This window comes from Silurus aristotelis (assembly GCF_946808225.1).
Source record: "Silurus aristotelis genome assembly, chromosome: 14".
Lineage (NCBI taxonomy): Eukaryota > Metazoa > Chordata > Actinopteri > Siluriformes > Siluridae > Silurus > Silurus aristotelis.
In genome coordinates, this window is record NC_139587.1 from 14,293,952 (window position 1) to 14,317,467 (window position 23,516).

Here is a 23,516-nt window from a genome sequence, read left to right on the forward strand (position 1 = left end):
AGCAAAAACAGAATAACAAATCTGCAAACACAACGACAATTTAGTATAACCGGAAAAAGTAGGTGTAGTTTGTGAATGGAACACTTACCTATCATTGGACGAGACACCTGTCATTCAAGATATACAGGAAGTACAACAGTTTCTTAGTTTTTTGGCCCATTCTTCTTATAAGATTTGCTACAGGTTGTTTGTGTTGGTTGGGTGATGCTTGTAGACTAAAATTTTCAAATATTGTCACAGATTCACAATAGGATTCAGATCAGGACTTTGACTAGGCCTCTGTGGTACTTTTTTGTTTTGTTTTTGAGCTACTTTGCACTTGTGCTTGGGACATTTGTCCTGCTGAAAAGTAAATTTCCTCCAGAGCTTTTTGCACCTTATTTGCTGCAACCACCATAATTAAGTGTGTCTTGATGTCAGGCGCTAAGAACGTACTGGAAACCAAGTGAATACAACGACGGCCTTTTAATGAGGAAACAAAAAGGGCAAGGCAGAAAGCACAAAAAAAAGAGCACCCAACTAGGGTAAACTGAACCAAGAGAATAACTGGGGCTGAGTGAGAACAGATAACACACAGAGTCTTGTATACACCGTGAAACCAAACGGAGTAGTTTGGGTCGTCCTGAATGTTCGTAAGCCTAAGCTGTAGAACAGACAATGAGCTTGTGGATAAACAGGGTTCTTATAATGGTGGTGACTGATGTGGACCAGGTGTGGATGATTAGTAAGTTGGTGAGCTGCTTGGAGTGATTGGAGGGTTTGGTGAGGGTGTGGCTGGTGGATCCCTGACACTTGAGGTACAGGAAGTGTTAGGTTTATGCCACAACATACAACAATGTCTGTCTTGGTTTAAAGTGATCACAAAACCTTCTCTGATGTCACAGCTGGGTCAATGACATGCATTCAGATGTTAAGCTTGAGTAATGGCTTCTTTTTTTGCCACCTTCCCGCACAGGACAGCGTAATGCAGTGCTGCTGATTTGGCAACCACTGAACTCTATAGCTTCTTTAAAGTGATTGTTGACCTTTCTGTGGCGTCAATGATGTACATGCAGGGTTTGCATAATTAAACAAACAAGATAGATATAATATATATATATTATAAAACATAAGAAATTTATTATATATATATATATTAATTTTTTTTTTTTTAACAAAAATAATTTTTACAATTTGAAATTACATTTTGAACAGAATGAAATTTCAGTCCACTTGTACTTATGCAAGGCTAAAAGACATAGCTATATATACAGTGTAAATATTATTATTTTTTAGCTGTCGTTAATGTTTTTGAGTGCAAAACTGATGGGATGTATAAATTATATTTCATTGCTTGTTTTATAATAAGTTAGATCTTCTGGTAGAAAAGGTGTAATTTATAGATTAGAGGTCGAACATAACGGGTTTTTTTCTGGCCAATGCCTATATTATTATATACAGTGCCGATTTTTTTGCCGATATGTTTGGCCGATTTAATTATTTCCTCCTTCATCTCATAAAATCGAATACTTAATTAATAAAAGGTGATACAGAAAATTGCTTGAATAAAACATTTATTGAAGAACACAAGACTCTTCATTCAGTGCATTTGTTACCAGGTTTTGTTCCCCATGCTTAGTCTAGATTTAGAATTTGTTGAGCGTCGGTCGGCTGGATTTCAGCTGATTCTACATGTCGAATCAGTGAGCACACAAGATAAACAGGGAACACTCTTTTTTCGTTCTTGTCTTTGCAACTTAGAAGACAGGATTGAAAAAGGCTACACAAATCCGTTATGATCGCGGCAAGTGTAAACACCGTTAGCTTTATATATTTACAGTTCTAACTCTTCTGGTTTCCCTGTTTGAATGGTGAATACAGACTACTGCCACATACTGGTATTAGAGAAAGTTATGTATCTCACACAAGCAAAAAACGTACATGCACGATTTGGTAAATCAGATGCTCCTGCCTAATTTGCAGCACAATCGGCCAATGGCGATCAGTTAAAATATGGCAAAAATTGGTTTCAAATTAAAAAATCTACTAGTCAACCTCTATTAAAGATAAGAAATGTGATAAAGATTATTTGAATAAATTAGGAAAAATAATTATGAGACAGGGATTGCATGTGTGAACCACCTTCATCTGTGCAATGGAGATGTGTAATGGAGATGCTCTTACATGTTAGACTTAACATTTTAAAGGACTGCACTGTTTTTTATGAAAAAACACAATTTTCCTTCTAAAAGAATACCCTGTGGTGGGTTTTAGGTTAAGTGTAATGAGCAGCCCAACAGAGTGGAGATATATGAGAAGACTGTGGAGGTGCTGGAACCTGAGGTCACCAAGCTCATGAAGTTCATGTACTTTCAGGTACAAAAGGAACATGTTAGCAGTTAAACCTTTTTATCCTTATGTGATATTCAGTATTTTGCAGGCTTGTGAATGTTGTAAAGTTTATGGTACTCTGTTCCAGCGTAAGGCGATTGAGCGCTTTTGTAGTGAGGTAAAGCGCCTGTGTCACGCTGAGCGCAGGAAAGACTTTGTGTCTGAGGCTTACCTGCTTACCCTGGGCAAATTCATCAACATGTTCGCTGTTCTGGATGAACTCAAGAACATGAAGTGCAGTGTCAAGAATGACCACTCTGCTTACAAAAGGTATGGTCCTGCGCTAAAACGCGTTTAGATTTAGAGAGGTAATTAGGTAATGGTGCTATTCGGGTGCCAGCATTTTTTCTTAGAACTGTTTTATTCTTGCAGAGCTGCTCAATTCCTGAGAAAGATGGCTGATCCACAGTCAATCCAAGAATCCCAAAACCTTTCCATGTTCTTGGCTAATCACAACAGAATCACACAGGTACAGCTACATTTTAGATTTGTGCATTGTTGCATAATACGAACTGAGATTCTGATTTTTGAAAAGACAAAAGTCTGTTGTGTGTAACTTTGGCCTGGTATATTGTTCCCATTATTTTGCATGTATATTTATGAAAATCCTTTATTCATTTTTATTTTTGTCCTTCAAAATTGTTGCTAAATATTTATCCATCGATATGTACCATGGTACAAGGTTTAATGATCTGTTTGCTTGCAGTGTCTGCATCAGCAGCTGGAGGTGATCCCTGGCTATGAAGAGCTCCTGGCAGACATTGTTAACATCTGTGTGGACTACTATGAGAATAAGATGTACTTGACACCCAGTGAGAAACACATGCTGCTCAAGGTGCCATGCCTACACTTCATTTCCATGCCATTGTGCCATGTGGACCATCAATCATGTGGCAAAAACACTGCTGAAAAGATTTGTGCTTGAAAATTTGTGATTGTACTCTGCCTTTCAGGTGATGGGGTTCGGACTTTATTTAATGGACGGAAATGTCAGCAACATCTACAAGCTGGATGCCAAGAAGAGAATAAACCTTAGTAAAATCGACAAGTTCTTTAAGGTCGGCTGGAATTGCATAGTTTTGCTTTAAAATATATTTTACCTGTTAAGTTGAATGTTTGTTGATGTGATGACTTTGCTAATATGTGTTGAAATGCCTTTCCAGCTCCAGGTCGTGCCTCTGTTTGGTGACATGCAGATTGAGCTGTCTCGGTATATCGAGACAAGCGCCCACTATGAGGAGAATAAATCAAAGTGAGTTCAAAAGTTCTTGAAAAAAAGGAATAAATAAAAATACATACTACATGCCAGTTCTCCTGGGTGGATTAGCAATCAACGTATTTATTGAAAGTCGTCTGTGTTTGCATGCATTATTTACAAGCAAGACAGGAGTTAGCCTTAAACCCAGTGGTGCACAGAAACCTCATTTAGAGTTTACATATATGCATACGTTCTTATACGTCAGTTTAGTTTATCTGTTAAATATATCAACCTCTGTGTTTCTACACCGCTACCTCAATGAACCCTCTTTTGTATTAATGAGCTATTCCTGATTGTTACAGCAGTAATTTGTTGTGCTTCACATAGGTATATGTTGGTTTTGGACAGACAACGAAACATGAAACAGAATTTCATGTTTCATTTAGAATTTTTATCTTCATTGAAATCTTTATTCTCCCCAGGTGGACATGCACCCAGAGCAGCATTAGTCCTCAGTATAACCTTTGTGAGCAGATGGTGCAGATCCGAGACGATCACATCCGCTTTATCTCAGAGTTGGCACGTTACAGTAACAGCGAGGTGGTGACAGGCTCTGGCTTGGACAGCCAAAAGTCTGACGAGGAGTACAGAGAGCTGTTTGACCTGGCGCTCCGAGGTTTGCAGCTCCTCTCCAAGTGGAGCACTCATGTCATGGAGGTGGTAAGTATGTGTGTAGCATATATACAGTTGCTTTTTTTTTTTGTCTCTATCCAATTCTTCTTGTGTAGTTTGAGTCTAGCTTCCACTTCTTTTTTTGGTATTTTTTTCTTCTCTGTCTCAATTCCTGTTTTAGTACTCATGGAAACTTGTGCACCCCACTGACAAGTTCTGCAATAAGGATTGTCCTGGCACAGCTGAGGAGTATGAGCGTGCCACACGCTATAACTATACCAGTGAAGAGAAATTCGCCTTGGTGGAAGTAATTGCCATGATCAAGGGCCTGCAGGTGCTAATGGGCCGCATGGAAAGCGTGTTCAACCAGGCCATCAGGAACACAATCTATGCTGCACTGCAGGACTTTGCCCAGGTCACTCTGAGAGAGCCGCTCAGGCAGGCTGTGCGCAAGAAAAAGAATGTTCTAATCAGGTAAAATGATTGGCTTCCGGATTTCCATGGCAGTCCATAAAAATGTATAAGAGTGGCTATAAGTTAGTCTGTATGTTAGACCCAATATTTTTATACAAAGTTTCTTTAATTCTGTTTTGAATTAGACACTTAATGAAAAATACAAATGTTTGGGGGGAATTATTGGGAGGATTGGGAGGATTGGGCAGCAGTCGAAGGCGGGGGCCTGCTTAGACTGCTGCCCCCGCGACCCGAATTACGGATAAGCGGGAGAAAATGAATGAATGAATGAATGAATGAATGGGGGGAATTATACTTGAATGTGAAAAGAACCCATAGACCAGAATGTAATATTTGAAACTTGTTGTAGCTAACAGATGAACTAATGCAGTAAATAGAAAGGGGGCCAGGAAACATGAGAATTCAGATATTAATCTATCCACAATAAAGCTTATGACAAGCCACTAGAAAGTACTATACCCAGTAAAATGAAGTGACTCTAGTTGCTCTGATTGAGAGCAAGAATTCCATCCGCATGGCTGCAGTGATGCTGTGCTTGCTCTCACAGTGTTCTACAGGCCATTCGGAAGACTATCTGTGACTGGGAGGGAGGCAGGGAGCCACCCAACGACCCTTGTCTAAGGGGCGAGAAGGACCCTAAAGGAGGGTTTGATATCAAAGTGCCCCGCCGTGCTGTTGGTCCCTCAAGCACACAAGTTAGTTCCACTGAAGATATTCTATTCACATATACACTGCGGGCCTCTAGAAGCTTTCTAGAAATACTAAAAAGATTTTGTCCCTTCGCAGTTGTACATGGTGCGAACAATGCTTGAGTCGCTGATTGCTGATAAGAGTGGCTCAAAAAAGACTCTGCGCAGCAGCCTGGATGGTCCCATAGTTCAGGCCATTGAGGACTTCCATAAACACTCCTTCTTCTACACCCATCTCCTCAACTTCAGTGGTAAGAAATCATTTCAGACTAATACATAAGACACAGCATTCAGGTCAGTGTTTCAAGCTTTCTAAAGATACATGTACAGCTTTGCAAACCATTTTGGTTTATGCAGAACCTATTAAAAGCTTTAAAGATTTTTGAATGAGAGTCACGAATTTCCTTCGCTGTAATTGGTTCTCAGAGGCCCTTCAGCAGTGCTGTGACCTATCACAGCTTTGGTTCCGAGAGTTTTTCTTGGAGCTCACTATGGGTCGTCGCATCCAGTTCCCCATTGAGATGTCCATGCCCTGGATCCTCACTGACCACATCCTGGAGACCAAAGAACCCTCCATGATGGAGTAAGTGCTCCAAACAATTATACACTGATATATTTTAATTTTATCAGGCATTAAAAGAGAAGACGGATATAAAAGACTGAGCTGTTACATTGGCAACAGCAGGTAGCAAAAATAAGTGACAAAAAGGGTGCCAGTAAATGTGTTTTCACAGCTTTCTTTTTGTATTTACCAAGGGTGCCGATATTAGTGGAGGACACTGCAAAATGTTGTGGCCTAATGTCTGAAAAAGTATTTCATAAGGGCAGTTTATGTGTAGAAATATTGTAGTTAGTAAAGGTGGCAAACCAAAGTAGAGTGTCACCACAAAATATAATGCAAAAAACAATATATTACTTATCTACTTATTACTACTAACATCTATATTACAAGTGATGGACAGATACAAAGTATTTTTACTTTGTTACTCCACTTATGCATATTTTTCAAGTGTCTTTACCTTTAAATATTTTTATTTTAGTAAACTTTTACTATTTTACTTTACTTCATTACAGTTCAGAAAAACATGCCGTCCCTCACTACTTTGAAGTGAATACATAAATTGTGTTCAATGAGACCACAACTGTAACCCCACTGTTTCCTTGAGAGTTTTTGCTGAGTAAGGGAACTCTCACTGTGTCTTTAAAATTGGGAAACTCTATGTATGACATGCAGAAGTATTAAAATCTACTTCTTATAGATTAGCATAATTTTTTACCACTTAAATACATTTAGAAGCAAGTACTTGGAGTAATAAAGGCGAAGGTGGAAGCAAGTGCAGAATTGCTTTAAAGAAGGTGATAACGTAGAAAATATAAAAATCAAGATACAATCATGAAGCACTAAGGCAGAGAAATCCAATACAACCACAGTGAGCGACAACAGCATACTATTTGTCTAACGTGCTCCTTAACAGTGAAACAAGAAACGTGTGTGTGTGTGTGTGTGTGTGTGTGTGTGTGTGTGTGTGTGTGTGTGTGTGTGTGTGTGTGTGTGTGTGTGTGATCAGTGACATTTGATAGGTCATGTGACAAAGACATTGAAGTGCAGTGGCTGCTAGGAAATGTTGTCTATGGTCTATTAGTATTGCTAAAAAATGTTACGTAAACTAAATGTGGAATTTGAAATGAAAAATAAATGTTATATATGTAAACCAAATATGTATTGTATATAGTTGTGGTCAAATGGTTGCATCCTGCAAAAAAATACAGATTCTTCAGCACAATTCCAGCTTCAATCAGCTCCAAAGATTCTTCACCCACACAGAGTCTGTAGTCTGTTTGCAGCTCTACACCGAAAATAAACAACTTTTACTCTCTCATCTGTCATTGATGAATGAGGAAAATGAGAGAGAGAGAGGGTTGGATGGTGTGGAGATGGTGAAGCAGGAAGTGGATAGGATTAGTAAGGAGGAAGTGAGAGCATCGATTAAGAGGATGAACAGTGGAAAGTCGGTTGGACCTGATGACATACCTGTAGAAGCATGGAGATGTTTAGGAGAGTAGTAGTAGATCAGTAGCAGTAGCAGTAGAGTTTTTAACAGATCGTTTTACAAGATTCTGAAAGGTGAGAGGATGCATGAGGAATGGAGAAGGAGTGTGCTGGTACCGATCTTTAAGAAAAAGGGAGATGTGCAGACCTGCAGTAACTACAGGGGAATTAAGTTGATCAGTCACACCATGAAGTTATGGGAAAGAGTAGTGGAAGCCAGGCTGAGAGAAGAGGTGACCATCTGTGAGCAGCAGTATGGTTTCATCCCGAGGAAGAGCACCACAGATGCATTATTTGCTTTGAGAATGTTGATAGAGAAGTATAGAGAAGGTCAGAAGGAGTTGGATTGTGTGTTTGTGAATTTAGAGAAAGTGCCGAGAGAGGAGTTGTGGTATTGTATGAGGAAGTCAGGTGTGGCAGAGAAGTATGTGAGGGTGGTGCAGGACATGTTTAAGGACAGTGTGACAGCAGTGAAGTGTGCAGTAGGAAAGATAGACTGGTTCAAGGTGGAGGTGGGACTGCATCAAAGGTCAGCTCTAAGCCCTTTTCTGTTTGCAGTGGTGATGGACAGATTGATGGACGAGGTCAGACAGGAGTCTCGGTGGACTATGATGTTTGCAGATGATATTGTGATTTGTGGTGAGAGTAGGGAGCAGGTGGAGAAGAGCCTGGAAAGGTGGCGGTATTCACTGGAGAGTAGGGGAATGAAAGTCAGTAGGAGTAAGACAGAGTACATGTGTGTGAATGAGAGGGAGGGCAGTGGAGTGGTGCGGTTGCAGGGAGAAGAGGTGGTGAAGGTGGAGGAGTTCAGGTACCTGGGGTCAACAGTGCAAAGTAATGGAGAGTGTGATAGAGAAATGAAGAAAAGAGTGCAGGCAGGGTGGAGTGGGTGGAGAAGAGTGACAAGAGTGATTTGTGATAGAAGAGTATCTGCAAAAGTGAAAGAGGATGTTTATAGGACTGTGGTGAGACCTGCAATGTTGTATGGTTTAGAGACAGTGGCATTGAGTCAAAGACAGGAGGTGGAGCTGGAGGTAGCAGAGCTGAAGATGTTGAGATTTTCATTGGGAGTGACGACAATGGACAGGATTGAAACACGTTTATTAGAGAGTAATAGGAGGTAAGGGAAGGGAGGCGCAATTAAGATGGTTTGGACATGTGCAGAGGAGGGACATGGTGTATATTGGTAGGAGAATGATGAGGATGAAGCCACCAGGAAGGAGGAAAAGAGGAAGTTCAAGGAGGTGGTTAATGGATGTGGTAAAGAAAGACATACAGGTAGTTGGTGTGAAAGAGGCAGATGTAGAGGACAGAGTAGTATGGAGACAGATGATCCACTGTGGTGACCCCTAATGGGAGCAGCCTAAAGAAGAAGAAGAAAAAGACTCATATGTCATATTTCAGAGTCAGTGAAAAGGAGGCATTAAGGATGTGTAATCTACGCATAATTTAATGTTGTGTTGTTTTTTACAGATATGTGTTGTATCCTTTGGACCTTTATAATGACAGTGGCTATTATGCTCTAACCAAGTTTAAGAAGCAGTTCCTCTATGATGAAATAGAGGCTGAGGTAGAGTCGTTTACTATTATAATTTATATATTACATTACATTTTTTTAAAGAGTGTAATTAACTAATCTCTTTGCTTCTTTGTCTAGGTGAACCTGTGTTTTGATCAGTTTGTATACAAATTGGCTGATCAAATATTTGCGTACTATAAAGCAATGGCTGGAAGGTAAGAGATAAAGATTTCTCACCTTTTAAGATTTAGTCGATTTACTATTTAATGGATTGCCATCTGTTTAACAATATTTTAAATATGAAACCTAAACATGTTGTTCTCAGTGTTCTCCTGGACAAACGCTTCCGGGCAGAATGTAAGAACTACGGCGTGATTATCCCGTATCCTCCATCTAACCGCTATGAGACACTGCTGAAACAGAGACATGTGCAGGTACAGACTTCATTCATATACAGGTGTGGAATTTCCATGTTTTTTGTAGCATATATCTTTATGTAATTATCTACTTTTAGCTTTAGTTATAATACTTGTTCTATGGAGTAAAGTAAATATGACAAATGCATATATTTTCTGTGTAGCTCCTGGGTCGTTCAATTGACCTGAACAGACTGATCACTCAGAGGATCTCAGCAGCCATGTACAAATCCCTGGACCACGCCATCAGCCGCTTTGAGAGTGAAGACCTCACTTCTATAGTGGTAAAAGCAGCGCACTGAAGATTCATATTTAGCATGATTTTCTGTGAAAGCATAGACAGGTGATTTCTTATCTCTACTGTGCGTATATGTATTTTCCAGGAGCTTGAGTGGTTGCTGGAAATAAATCGACTGACTCACCGGCTGCTGTCCAAGCACATGACCCTGGACAGTTTTGACGCCATGTTCCGGGAAGCCAACCACAACGTGTCCGCTCCATATGGCCGCATCACACTGCATGTCTTCTGGGAGCTCAATTTTGACTTCCTGCCAAATTACTGCTACAACGGCTCCACCAACAGGTCTGTACAGATGCAATGCAGGTCAGTTATTGTGCGTGTGAGCATATCAGTTGCCATTATCTGCTCATTGTGTTTTGTCGCTTTGGGGCAGGTTTGTGCGCACAGCAATTCCTTTTACCCAAGAGCCTCAGCGAGATAAACCTGCCAACGTTCAGCCTTACTACCTTTACGGCTCCAAGGTATGTTTTAGCACTGTCACACCGGTACAAACACCAGTTATGTAAAGTGTAACATAACAAAAAAGTTACTAAACATTTTTTATTTAATTATTAACCGACTGAATAAATACATCATTTGTAAATATATGTAATTATAAGCAAGTAATTTATTTCTCACTAATTAGAACTATGTGACAGGCAACAGTTTGCTTATTGATTGAAAGCAGCGTCTTCCTTACAACATAAACCCCTGAGCTTCGATACTTATAGAAAAGCATGAAGGAATGACCAAGGAAAACTTTAATGATGCTTTTGCTTCAATAAAAGCTATAAGTTGTACTTCAGCAAAGCCACATGTCCTTGACAGGACCATACATATTTGTGTATCTTGTATTAGAGCAGTTAAAATGTGGTGCTTTGAGTACAATTCTCTCATACTGACCACTAGATGTTCAACATGGCACCTCATGCCAAAGAACTCTCTGAGGATTCGAGAATTATTGCTCTTCACAAAGATGGCTTTGGATATAAGAAGATTGGTTACACTCTGAAACGGGGTTACAGTGCAGTATCCAGGGTCATACAGAAGTTTTTTCATAACAGGTTCCACTTGGCTTAGGCCTCGCAAAGGTCCATCAAATACGTTGAGTCCTCGTGCTGTGTGTCAGGTGCAGAAGTTGGCTTCAAAAAACAGACACGAGTGCTGCCAGCATTTTTCCTTAGCGCAGGGGCACACACACCTTTTCAGCATGTGGGCTATTTAAAAAAAGACCAAGTCGAAATGATCTACCTACTATAAAAATGCATAAATAAATATCAATTTTTTTTATGTAATGCGTGATCGACCGGTATTGGGCGGAAGGTCTGCATGTCAGTGCTCAGACCATACGCTCACAAGACAGCCCGCAAACAGTTTGCTGAGGACAACCGTTCCAAGAGCATGAATTAATGGAACTATGTTCTGTGGCCTGATGAGACTAAGATAAACTACATTGCCTACAGTTAAGCATGGTGGTGGTAGCATCATGGTCTGGGGCTGCATGAGTGCTGCCTCCATTCAGAAACTGGGCCGAACAACATAAAAACGACCCCAAACACACTGCCAGGATGACAACTGCTTTGCTGAGGAAACTGAAGGTAATAAAGTGACCATGTTTCCAGGCCTAAATCCTATTGAGCACCTTTGGGGCATCCTTAAGCGGATCTTGGAGAAAGGCCATGTGTCTAACATCCAGCAGCAAGAGGATCCCAGCAACAACCTGTGCAGCTCTGGTTAATTCCATGCCCAGGAGTGTTAAGGCAGTGTGAGATAACAATGGTGCTTACACAAAATATTGACATTTTGAACACAGTTTTGGCATGTGCACTTAGGGTGTACTCACTTTTGGTGCCAGCTATTTTGACAATAATGGCTGTATTTTGAATAATTTTTAGAGGACAGTAAATATGTACTGTTTTCCAAGATGCACATTGACTTCTCTAAAATATATCCAAGTTTCATTTCTATAGTATTGTCCTTTAAGAAGATGGTTACTGAAATGTGAGGGGTGTACTCACAAAAATATACAGTACTGAAATGAAAAGACGAACAATATTACCTTGTCATCCTGAAAGAAATGAACACACACTATTAGCGTGTTGATTTACTACGGTATGCATAATGTTAGTGTTCGAAAACACAACTTCCTTTTCACTACTCTCAGTTCATTATAATGGTTAATAAGACAAATGGGCATCAATTGTTGCTTGTTGATGTTGTATATACAAATATAAGGAAGAATACATTTGCAAAACTTATTATAGTTATAGGGACAGAGCAGCCTAGGTCATCTTCAAATATGATTTCAAAACATTTCTTTCACAACAAAAAAAAATTGTCACAGGAAAAAAGTGTATATGTCAGCATAAACAGCAACATATTACACAACAGACTACAACGAAGTCTGCTGTGATTGCCTGCAAAATAAACAAGCATACAAGAGTCAAAGTACAGCACATTCTCCAAGATGGCGAGTAAAACTTAGCATCAAATATTTTTAATAAATGTGCATATAAATTGTACCTGAGGCTGTTAATAGACTGTCTTAAAAAGCAAAGGCTTTTAACACTTAATATTGACTCATTTCCGTTTATTAATTTTTTTTGCTTTTTGTGTACACTGTAAAATATCGTCCTGTAAATATACGGTAAAATATTGGCTGCTGTAGTTGAAATTAATCAATCAAATGTAGTTGACTGTTAATTTTATAGTTCTGTACCGTTATCTACTTTACAATATTTTACTGTAAAATGACCACTAAATGAAAACCCGAGTTAACTCCTTTTATTTGCAGAAACCAAAAGCACTTAAATTGGCCAACTGACATTTGTTTATAAACTAATATTTACAATGTTTAAGTAATGCAAGTACTGCAAACATATTTTACTTTTTTTTTTTCTTTTTTCACGTAAAAGAAAAAGAAGAGATTCTCAATGCATCAATAACTACACAAATACTGCCTTTAAATAATGTAGCATAATATCAATATTTCTCTTGGCTTGTTATAACAAATGTGTTTTACAAACACAGCTACAACAGTCAGAGATCGTTACTGTTAAACGTAAAGAGTCAAGGGTCAAGAGCCCAATTAAAGCAACCACAGATCTCCAAAATGGTGAGGTCATCTGAAACATTTTCAATCAAATATAAATCTCTGTTAAGTCTCAAAGAATATTTGATATATGACAGAAATTCATATATTTTTGTTATATTTTTGTTGGGGATGTTTTCGGGGTCATCCCCTGTTTTATTTTAGTTGTTTTCTTCGAAGACTGTGGATGAATGTCAGTTGTAGATTTGTTTCTTGTTCTTTCCTTCAGTGGTTCTGCTTGTTAACAGCAGTGTTCATCAGTGTCTGAATTCGCTCATTTGTTTTCATTCACTCTGTCAAGTGGACTATACGAGTAAACTGATGTAGGGAATAGTGAATGAGGCTGTAGGGTGCAATTTCAGACTCTGAGTGTCGACTCTGAACACTGATATTTCACAGTACACAGTACATGCTACCGTCAAAAAGTGTTTTTTTTACAGAGTAGTAAACATCTTATTATGCAATGTGCTCTTTGAGGAGACTGTGTGTAAGATGATGTTATTCTCTGATTCACAGCCTCTGAACATTGCATACTCCCACATCTACAGTTCCTACAGGAACTTTGTGGGTCCCCCACATTTCAAAACCATCTGCCGTCTCCTTGGTTACCAGGGCATCGCTGTAGTGATGGAGGAGCTGCTGAAAATTGTCAAGAGCTTGGTAGTGATCATTTACCTCTTTCTGTCAGCAGGATGAAATGTTCTCTTTTGCAGCACTTTTATCTGTAAATGAGCCATATGTATTAGCCCCATATATATTTTGTTTTTTCTCTTGTTCTGGGCTTTAGCTCCAGGGCACCATTCTTCAGTATGTGAAGACTCTGATTGAGGTGATGCCTAAGATTTGTCGTCTGCCTCGTCATGAGTATGGATCACCAGGTAAGATGGCTCAATGTCCCGGATTACAGTCGTCATTTTTTCATCCACATCACATTCATCGTAATAGTTAAATACAAGTGAAAATATGCAAAAGTCCTTTGCAATGATTGCCAGCGATTTAGAAAGACATTTGTCGTTTTAAGATGTTAATATTAAATGCTTGTCTCTATTTTTTTTTTTTTTAAACAGATGCTAGTACAGACTTGCGATCCTGTAAATCCTTCACTTTTGCATTTTACAGTTCTCATTATTTATTATGAGATATATGTTTTACAGGCATCCTGGAGTTTTTCCATCACCAGCTCAAGGATATAATTGAATACGCTGAGCTGAAGACTGACGTGTTTCAGAGTCTAAGGGAGGTTGGCAATGCAATCCTCTTCTGCCTCCTGATTGAGCAAGCTCTGGTAGGATGCTACACATTTTGTCCCTTTTTTCCTTCATCTTAGGCTCAGGGCTAGATTCTTTTTTAGTCCTACACAGAGGACTAAAATGCTTCTAATGCATTAGAAGCATTCCTCTTACACATTTATCATGAAAACATTACACAGTAGCATATCCAGGGTAACATTATATTTATATATATGATCCCTCACATCTGGAAATAGGAATGAAAAAGGCTGTGCTTAGCTTCTATGCTTAGCTTTATTCTGTCATGTTTCTCTGTGTTTTTCTTTCTTGTAATTTTTCAATCTTTTTCTGACTGATTGCAATTTACAGTCTGTTCGACACATTTTTTTTAGCCGCTGTCCAACTTTGCGCATAATTTTCTGTGAAAATCAGTTCCCTTTTTGTGGGAGGGTTTCTTAATGCTTTCTTGAGGAGACTGAAATTCTTGCCAACTCTTAGTCAATACTATTGTCTGTCAGAGGATTTCATCTGTTAGTGGGTTTTTTTTAGCACTGCAAGCTACTATCAATGGAAACGGGATTCCCAGCTCACAAACCTATTTGCTGTATTGTACTGAGCATATATTTGCCTTGTTTTGAGCCAAATTTCAAAAACTTTCTACTGATGCATTGTATATAATTGTCACCCTGGACAATGTGTACAATGGTTAATTTGTCTTTGTGTGTGTATTTCATTACTGTATGGATGCCAATGATGTGTGAGTAGAAAATAGTGCTGCCATCTGCCTCTAAAACACAACTTTATTTCTCATTACACGCTGGCAACAACCAAAGGTGGTAAGGAATTAGGCCTAACTCATGTTACAAAACCACACCATTTTACGTCTTGTTCCAGGTGTCCTATCCTGCCATGGATTCAGAGCTGAGATAATCATGGCCCCCAGACCAGCACAGTTACTCGTGTTACTCATTAAATCTATTACACATTCATTACTTTGTGTATTTGATCACTTTCTGTAAAAGAAGTGCCAAAAGCATTGACATTGTGCCATGCCATCACAAAAGGAGAGATAATGACATTTGTTTGGATTAAAAACTTTCATTGTCAGTGGCACTGAGGGTAACTATATCGCAGTTATTCTGCACTATATTTCTTCTAGATTCATAGATACTGCAAGACATGTTACACAAACAATAAGGTTAGTTTTAATGTAGTTGTAATGTTAGTACAGTTGGAAAGTATTGAACCCATAAGCACTGAGGAAGAACAGTGAGGAATAAATATCTATCTATCTATCTATCTATCTATCTATCTATCTATCTATCTATCTATCTATCTATCTGTCTATCTGTCTGTCTGTCTGTCTGTCTGTCTGTCTGTCTGTCTGTCTGTCTGTCTGTCTGTCTGTCTGTCTGTCTGTACGCATGCATGTATATATGTATGTATATCTGTCTGTCTACTTATCAGAAGGTCAGGGTTCAAGCCCCAGAGCCACCAAGCAATCGGAACTGGGCCCCTGAGCAAGCACTTTAATCCTATTAGCAACAGGGAAAGCGTATTTTACTGTACTATAATGCTTATGGGGTGGCAAAATGTTCTGTACTATAACGCTTATGTGACAAATTAAGATGGTAATGCATTCCTCCAGCCATGTTAGACAGTACGTACTGTCTAACTCTCTCTTAATTAAAGACTCAGTGCTGTTAGTCTCTCCATTGCGGATGTCAAAAAGTACCAAGTGCAACATTTTGAAACCAGCCCCACATACAGATAAAGAGAAATTCTTCTATATCCTCAGAATCCATGGCAGTATGGAACCCTTTATGGCTGTTTGTGATCGTCTTGCTCTGATGCACTATTCTTACATTCATGCACTATTTCTATTCAGTCAATCGTAATATTCTGATGCTTGCCCTTTTATTTCTGTGTTATTTTATTTTTACCTCTACTTTGACAGCATGTTCTTTAAACGTGTACATTCTGTATATTTTTTAACGGTTTCAAATTTGTTCTTTATCTACCAGCTGATGTTTCCGCCTGCCTGCGAGAAGCCTTATGTTTCCAAAGCCATGGAATGAAATAACATTTCCTAGTTTAAACATTTTATAACACGGCTGATATGCACCAAGCTGGGTTTTTTTTTTTTGTTAGGTACACACACGATATCAACAATTATAACATGTAGCTCTACCGAAAAGTATAATATTACTGACTGAAGTTCATCTGCTGGTATGTACAGTTTTTTCAGGCTTTCTCTACTCCAACCATCAGTTGAAATGGTCCCCCATAGGATCATAGGGTCAGAAAGTAGCATGAGTTTAGCAGATGGATAACAAAGTGTGCATGAAAAGATTCTACAGTCTCTAACTGTACATCTCCATGGCATGATGTAAGTATAAGGGTAAAACCTCTAGCAGCATACAATCTTCAGCACATATAACAGCTTCTAAATAATATCTGCTCACCAATAGTCCTATGTTACTTCATTTACACTGATGGGTGGTGTAGAGGCTGCAGCAGATGAGCTACAGTGTAATATACTTTACTATGCTGTAGGTGAACCTGAAAAATAAATGAGTGAGTATAAGGTAGGTGTATCTAATAAACTGCAATCTGAATGTAATAATTGGTGTTTTAATACAAACTGAGCATCAGAATTATTTATTGATGGAGACTACAAAGCACTTTGTATGGCACTCTTGATAAGAGTGTGTGCTGTGTGCACTATGGACCTTAGATCATATGTATAGTATATAATCAATGTTTACATCGCCATTTGTGTTTTTTCTGTAATTTCATAGTGGAACCGGGATGTCACTTTCGTTAATCAGTTGTTGCTGCTCACTAAGTTTTTTTCCCGTGGTTTGTTTTCATTTTAGTCCCAGGAAGAAGTCTGTGACCTCCTTCATGCAGCACCATTCCAGAACATTCTCCCACGAGTCTACATCAAAGGTGAAGAACAAAACACATTATGAATAATGCCACTCTCCTCTTGCTGAGGTTGCGAAAGAATGCTGAACCTCATCCCATGCTCTTGTTCCTGGTCTGTAGAGGGTGAGAGGTTGGAGGTGAGGATGAAGAGGCTGGAAGCGAAGTATGCTCCTCTGCACTTGGTTCCTCTCATTGAGAGACTTGGCACTCCACAGGTAAGAGACATGTGCTCAGAGGCTATAATGGCTTTGGTATGAGTAAGTTAAAGTGAAATAAGTTTGTTTATATTCCTTGTAACAGCAAATTGCTATAGCACGAGAGGGAGACCTGCTGACCAAGGAAAGGCTGTGCTGCGGCTTGTCAATGTTTGAGGTCATCCTCACACGCATCCGCAGCTTTCTACAAGACAGCGTGTGGCGTGGACCGCCCCCCAGCAACGGTGTCATGCATGTGGACGAATGCATGGAGTTTCACCGGCTCTGGAGCGCCATGCAGTTTGTCTACTGCATCCCAGTGGGAACGCACGAGTTCACCGCAGAGTATGCCATTCAAATTAGCACCAGAAGACCAGAAATCAAAAACAATGAAGCGTTAAATGCCATTAATGGTTTATTTATGAGTGTCCCATATGATACACCCTGTACTTTATATAGTGATTTGTGTATTGAGCATACCATCATGTTTGTGTTCAGGCAGTGTTTTGGCGATGGACTTAACTGGGCCGGATGTGCCATCATCGTGCTGTTGGGACAGCAGCGACGCTTCGACCTCTTTGATTTCTGCTACCACCTGCTGAAGGTCCAGAGGCAGGATGGCAAAGATGAGATCATCAAAAATGTGGTAAGTGTCACCAGGAACATGGTACGTGTAAAATTGTATTTCAGTAAATTTTTATGTACTGGTTATTAATTATGTCATGCTGCACAAAACCCTTTAATGAAAATGGAATAGAAAAATTATTTTTTAAATGCTCTTTTGTGATTTTATGAGATTTGCACGAATTGCCCAACTATGCTAAGAACAGACACGTACGTTTAACGTTTACCGCTGTCTCATTAAAAAAAACGATCCTTTTTACATGCATCAGAAACGTGCATCATGACTACCTAGGACACTTCAGGTTCCTATGGCCAAACCACAGCCATGCTGATATTCAATGCAGTAACACGTGAAATTGCATTTATACAACAGTTTTCTATACTAGGAAATCAAAATTCAGTGATATTTCCGACAAAATATGGGCAAGACAGCCTGTACTAAAATGTAGTAACAGTTTAAGGTTCAACAACTAACTGGTGTTTAAAATGAGTTTATATATTTGCACAGGTTGGAGAAAGGACCAGGTACTTAAATTCAAGATTTTACACCAATTATGGCTTAAACTAACCTTAAATTTGTTGAAATATTATCCTTCTGATTATTTCGATGCAGTGTCTTTCATTCTGAGAAATTGAAAACTAACTATAAAAACAACAATTAATTCTTAATATGCTAAATAATGAAAAATACATATAGAACAGTGTATGTCCAGATGAAACGTGGAAACAAGAACTCAACACCTCTCGTCTTTGAATAAAAATTTGTACTTCAATTTCTAGGTAGCAAACTGCAAAGCAAAAGCATTGAATACTTTTTCTTGCTAGTAATTGCACATGCACAGCAGGTCACATAATGTAAATAAATTGATGTTAATCAGAGGCTTTTATTTAAATAATCATATTTTGATATGGGCTTCAAATATACTTTCTAAAATTTTCCAAAAGGCCACTAGGGGCAGCAAAAGGCAGTGTAGCAGGTGCTTAAGCACCAGAACTCGAAATTGCACTGCAAATGAAATGCAACTTAACAGCAGCAGAAGGTTTCTGTTAGGTTATTTTAGTTTTGCTTTTGAATAAAATTACAACAATAATTGTGAATATAGTGAAGATAAATTATAGGATATAGTCTAGATCTAATACACTGCTGCTGCTTAGAGGGTACAAAGACTGCTCTGTCAAGCATGTTCAAGAACAGAGATGTTAAGAACCATGCTGGTTCTGCAAAAGAACTGATCTGTACAGAAGGTGATGGGGAAAATATGCTGGCATTTGCAGAAATGTTGATAGTTTAGTCAGAATATGAAGAGTTTTCCTGAGAGAACCAGTCAAAACACAGGTAGAGTTGCATGGCTGAACTTGACATTTTAGCCAAAGCTTTTAGAGTGTACATCTAATATGTCACTTTCCACACCTTTGATTTTCAGCCCTTGAAGAAAATGGCTGACCGCATCCGAAAGTACCAGATCCTCAATAACGAGATCTTTGCCATTCTCAACAAGTACATGAAAGCTGTGGAGACGGACAGTTCTACAGTCGAGCATGTTCGCTGTTTCCAGCCTCCTATACATCAGTCTCTAGCAACCACATGTTAAAAATCCCTCAGCCTTCTGACACACGTTCCTCTGGCTTGGGTTGGGTTTCAAACATAAGCGTGTAAAATGTAAAGGTGGTTTAGAAGCGTTTTTTTTTTTTTTTCTTTTTTTGATCACTGTTCTAACGGTGACAGACATACCTCCACACATGTCTAAAAAATGTGATTCTTAAGTGAACATGAAGGCCTTATCTACTGCTCTTTGAACCTCAATTCTGAACATCCTAATAAGATTCCTTAGGTGTCACACCAGGTCCTGCCTATAATACAAATGATGACGATACAGTAAATAGTAACAAATTGAAATAGAATTATTAAATTAACTAGAGCACATATAAAAATTTATATTGTGATTTTTTTGTTTGTTTGTTTTTTCTGAAATCATTTGACTGACAGTAAATGGGTTTTTGGTAAAGTCCATATTTGCATGGCTATTAAAAAACAACTCATTGAGTCCTCCATTATTTTCAACTCAATTCAGCTTTTAATTTTAATGTATGTTCCTAAAGAAATAGAAGCAAAAAGAGTCTTGTTCATGGACACTAAAGTGTTCCTCTAGTTTGCATATTTATTTATCATTCTTATATTTTTTGACACATTTTATTAAAGAGATCAGAACATTCAGTTTACTTCATTACCCAGTGAACTCTGCTTTTCTGGGTTGTTTTTAAAGCTAATTCTATCTTCTAATTGCCATCTTAAATGTCAGACAAAGTAAAGTATTTGGTGTGGTACTTGTTCATTTTTTTATAATGTAATGCGTCCTCAATATTTGCCTACAGATCTACAGAACACGACCGTAGCCCCCACCAATGTTTGCAATTAGTAAGTCTCAGTTTATGGGCTGCTTGTCTGGGCAAATATTGTTTTAATTCAAAGTGTGTATTTAACCAGTGGTGCTGTTTAGCATTGTGAACTCACATAATCTAAAATGTCAAGGTCACATTAAAAATGGGGGATGAAGGATTTGTTTTATAATACCTCTGGATTTCATTTTAGAGGAATATCCAATACTTCAGAACTGCGGTGTTTCCCATCATAGCATCATGGCACACAGGAAAAGGACCTTTAAACTTCCATTTTCTGTACATAAGGACAGTTATAAAAAAAACTTAAGCTACTGTTGTGAGTTCTGAGCCTCATGAACTTATCTCTTTTGCCTACCTTTCTCTTTTAAAGTACTTAGTAAAGTAAGGGTTCCTTTTCCAAGTCTCCTCTTACACACACAGTTTCCCTGACGCCGTGGAGGGCGTAAACCGTTTAACGATCAACACGAAATGAAAATTCTGAGGCTTCGCTTTTAAATGCTGGCATGACGGGTGTAACTTATTGTCATCTTGGATCTAATTGTGACATGACTTTTTGTTCATATTGTTGTACAAGTGATCAAGTGTTTTAAAATAGAAAAAAAAAAGGAAAAACATAATGAAATGTACAACAAACAGTTGTGCAAATGGATTGAAAATTGCATTGTATTTCCATGAAATAAAAAAATATCTAACTGAAATCCGACTTGAGATTTATTAATGTAATGGCACGTGTTCCAAAGAAGGAATTAATACACTCATACATACAAAATCAGCAGTCAATTATTTCATACTTCTTTTATATCTTGTAGTTGATTTTAATGCAGCAGAGTAAAAACATCAGGATGCATAGGTTGAAGAGCTTATTTGCAAATGACCTCTATTTTCTCTAAGTACAGATGATTTTGTAAAAAGTAAGTTGAAAAAAGTGTTGTTAATGCAGCGCACATTTATTTCAAGCATTTAATTCTGTGCAATGGATATTCAAAATTTACACACGACTGTAAAAAAAATAAGAGATAAATCGTGTTAGATATATTTTCCCACCTCCAGTGTGAAATTACAATGTATGAATCAGACAATCAAGAACGTTTTAGTAAAAAAAAAAGCTATATGTGTCACCGTGCACACCCCTACGCAGCTGTTCTTTGCTTTGAGGAATCAAACCACAAGTTTTACATTTAATCTGCCCATGAATGCGTCACCTCTTTGTTCATTTGTGACATGAGGTCTGGGAGGAAGTCAGCAAGCAGCCTAATAAGTAGCAACAGTGAGAACCAGGTTCTTGTGGACAGTTTTGGGTACAGAATTACCACTCTGTGGTACGACTTCTAAACATGGACAGTGAAAGAGACATAAAGACATACATTTGGACCAAAGTAAAATTCCAACAGGTCGTTCTTCTTCACTACATAAAGCTACATTTGAGAGTGGGATGTCTCCATCAGCGAAGGCGTTTACCTTTGTCAAGTCAAGTGACTTTCATTGTCGTTATAATCTTATACAGTTGGTACAGTAACGTTTCTCCAGGACAAAAAAACTTAATAAAACAACATGAATAGACAAGAAAAACTAACTATAACATACAAACTAAACAATATTCAGTAAAAAACAACGCTACACAGTACAATTAGACAATAACACTAACAATGCAGCAGTTGCTTCACATGAGTGTCTGTGTTCAGGGTAGAGAAACCTTGATGATCTCTGCTGGAAGGAATGCAGTCCCTCAGGATGCTCCAAATAGTCCCTTTGCCTGGGACTCTTTTCCCAAATCTACTGCACCATCTCTGTGTACAAGCAGCACATTCCTGGCTGAATGTGTTCTTTAAAAGAATGGCACTGACTGAGCGTGAAAATCAATGAGGCTAGTCATCTTGAATCCTACTTGAGGAATGGAGGTCTGTCTTCAAATTTATGGTCATGCTTTAGGAGAAATAGTTATTTCTTCGCTATCTAATCAATACTTTCAGTGCTGAAAACTGATTGGTTTCTTGGGACAGAAATTAGTTTGACATTATGGAACATTTTTTACTTGTCTCACTGTGCTGATGATACATAATATATTTCCACTTGGTTGTGTTGTATTTAATTGTTTTATAAGTGCAGCATTGTTATATAAATTACTAATTTGATTACTTTAATTACTTCAATTTGATACTGAATTACTATATAATTGTGGAGAGCTTCGATTTGGCTTGCCATGCCATGTGTGTGTGTGTGTGTGTGTGTGTGTGTGTGTGTGTGTGTGTGTGTGTGTGTTTGGGGGTCGGGGGGGGGGGGGGTTGCTCTTTTGGATAAACTTACAAACTTGGAATCATGAAAAGATAAAGACCAGCTTCACATCTGTCATTAGAGATCACTTAATAGCAGTATTAGGCATTAAACTCTACTGCACAATAAATTGTACTGTTTCTTATTGTTCAATAAGTTTCATTGAACTGGAAATTAGAAAATAATATGATACCTGTTAAGCAGATGACAGAGAATGGTTTTCTCTTCATTTATACTTGAATATTACTCCAGTACTCCTTTTACAATTCTACTTTAGTAAAAGTACGTGTTTCAGGACTGTTACAAGTAAAAGGTCTATAAGAACTATGTATTTTATTTAATGTTCCATTCTCGTGTGCATCACCTTTGTAAGGATTGAGATTCTAATTGCTACAGACAAACAATGAGTGCACTTTACATTTTACATCCTCACTCCACACAAACTCTCTCAAGAACCGTGGCGTTATTGTGGCCTTTTGTGCTTGTGGCCTCGCTATACTGTATACTGTTGCTTCTCATTCAACTCAATGTATCTATTCTTTTAAATTAGAGAACAATAAAGCGAATTAAAATGTAAAAGTAATAGGTAAGATATTACACATTAAAATGTAGTGAAGTAAAAAGTAAAAGGTAAGATATTACATATTAAAATGCAAAGAACTACAAGGTCAAAGTAAAAGGTAAGATATAATACATTAAAAATGTAGTGAAATAAAAAGTGAAAGGTAAGAGATTATACATACAATTGTAATGAAATAAAAAGTGAAAAGTCGGAGATTATACATTAAAGATGTAGTGAAAGAAAAGGTAAAAGATTATACATTCAATTGTAGTGAAATAAAAAGTAAAAGTTAAGAGATTATACATTTAATTGTAGTGAAGTAAAAAGTACACTTTCCATAATGAGCATTTTGTCAAAGAAACAAACATTAAATAGGTTTTTAAAAAGAGATTGAAGGTTTTACGTTACATGTTTTTAAGTTGTAGGTAAGTCTAGAATTAATAATCTAATCTCTCAATACAGTAGTAGAAGTAATAGGTCAATTTTAATAAACAAATTGTGACAAACGCTGGATTTTGGCATTGTTAGTTGAAGGCTGATGAGTTT

General features: G+C 38.1%; 1 protein-coding gene across 1 annotated transcript in view; it reads left to right on the plus strand.

Annotated features, from left to right (window-relative positions):
- The window catches only part of cyfip2 (cytoplasmic FMR1 interacting protein 2), a 42,675-nt gene extending 21,840 nt beyond the window's left edge, over positions 1-20,835 (plus strand). The window contains exons 5-29 of the mRNA XM_083560192.1: positions 2,254-2,355; positions 2,459-2,640; positions 2,743-2,839; positions 3,077-3,205; positions 3,324-3,428; positions 3,534-3,622; positions 4,051-4,288; positions 4,422-4,714; positions 5,262-5,409; positions 5,501-5,654; positions 5,830-5,986; positions 8,927-9,023; positions 9,111-9,187; positions 9,298-9,406; positions 9,553-9,672; positions 9,772-9,971; positions 10,063-10,150; positions 13,276-13,419; positions 13,547-13,637; positions 13,914-14,044; positions 16,868-16,940; positions 17,040-17,134; positions 17,220-17,458; positions 17,612-17,759; positions 19,162-20,835. Coding sequence (XP_083416318.1) covers positions 2,254-2,355; positions 2,459-2,640; positions 2,743-2,839; positions 3,077-3,205; positions 3,324-3,428; positions 3,534-3,622; positions 4,051-4,288; positions 4,422-4,714; positions 5,262-5,409; positions 5,501-5,654; positions 5,830-5,986; positions 8,927-9,023; positions 9,111-9,187; positions 9,298-9,406; positions 9,553-9,672; positions 9,772-9,971; positions 10,063-10,150; positions 13,276-13,419; positions 13,547-13,637; positions 13,914-14,044; positions 16,868-16,940; positions 17,040-17,134; positions 17,220-17,458; positions 17,612-17,759; positions 19,162-19,329 — 3,474 coding nt within the window. The 3' untranslated portion in view covers positions 19,330-20,835. The remainder of the gene's footprint in view (positions 1-2,253; positions 2,356-2,458; positions 2,641-2,742; positions 2,840-3,076; positions 3,206-3,323; positions 3,429-3,533; positions 3,623-4,050; positions 4,289-4,421; positions 4,715-5,261; positions 5,410-5,500; positions 5,655-5,829; positions 5,987-8,926; positions 9,024-9,110; positions 9,188-9,297; positions 9,407-9,552; positions 9,673-9,771; positions 9,972-10,062; positions 10,151-13,275; positions 13,420-13,546; positions 13,638-13,913; positions 14,045-16,867; positions 16,941-17,039; positions 17,135-17,219; positions 17,459-17,611; positions 17,760-19,161) is intronic.
- The last annotated feature ends 2,681 nt before the right edge of the window (positions 20,836-23,516 follow it).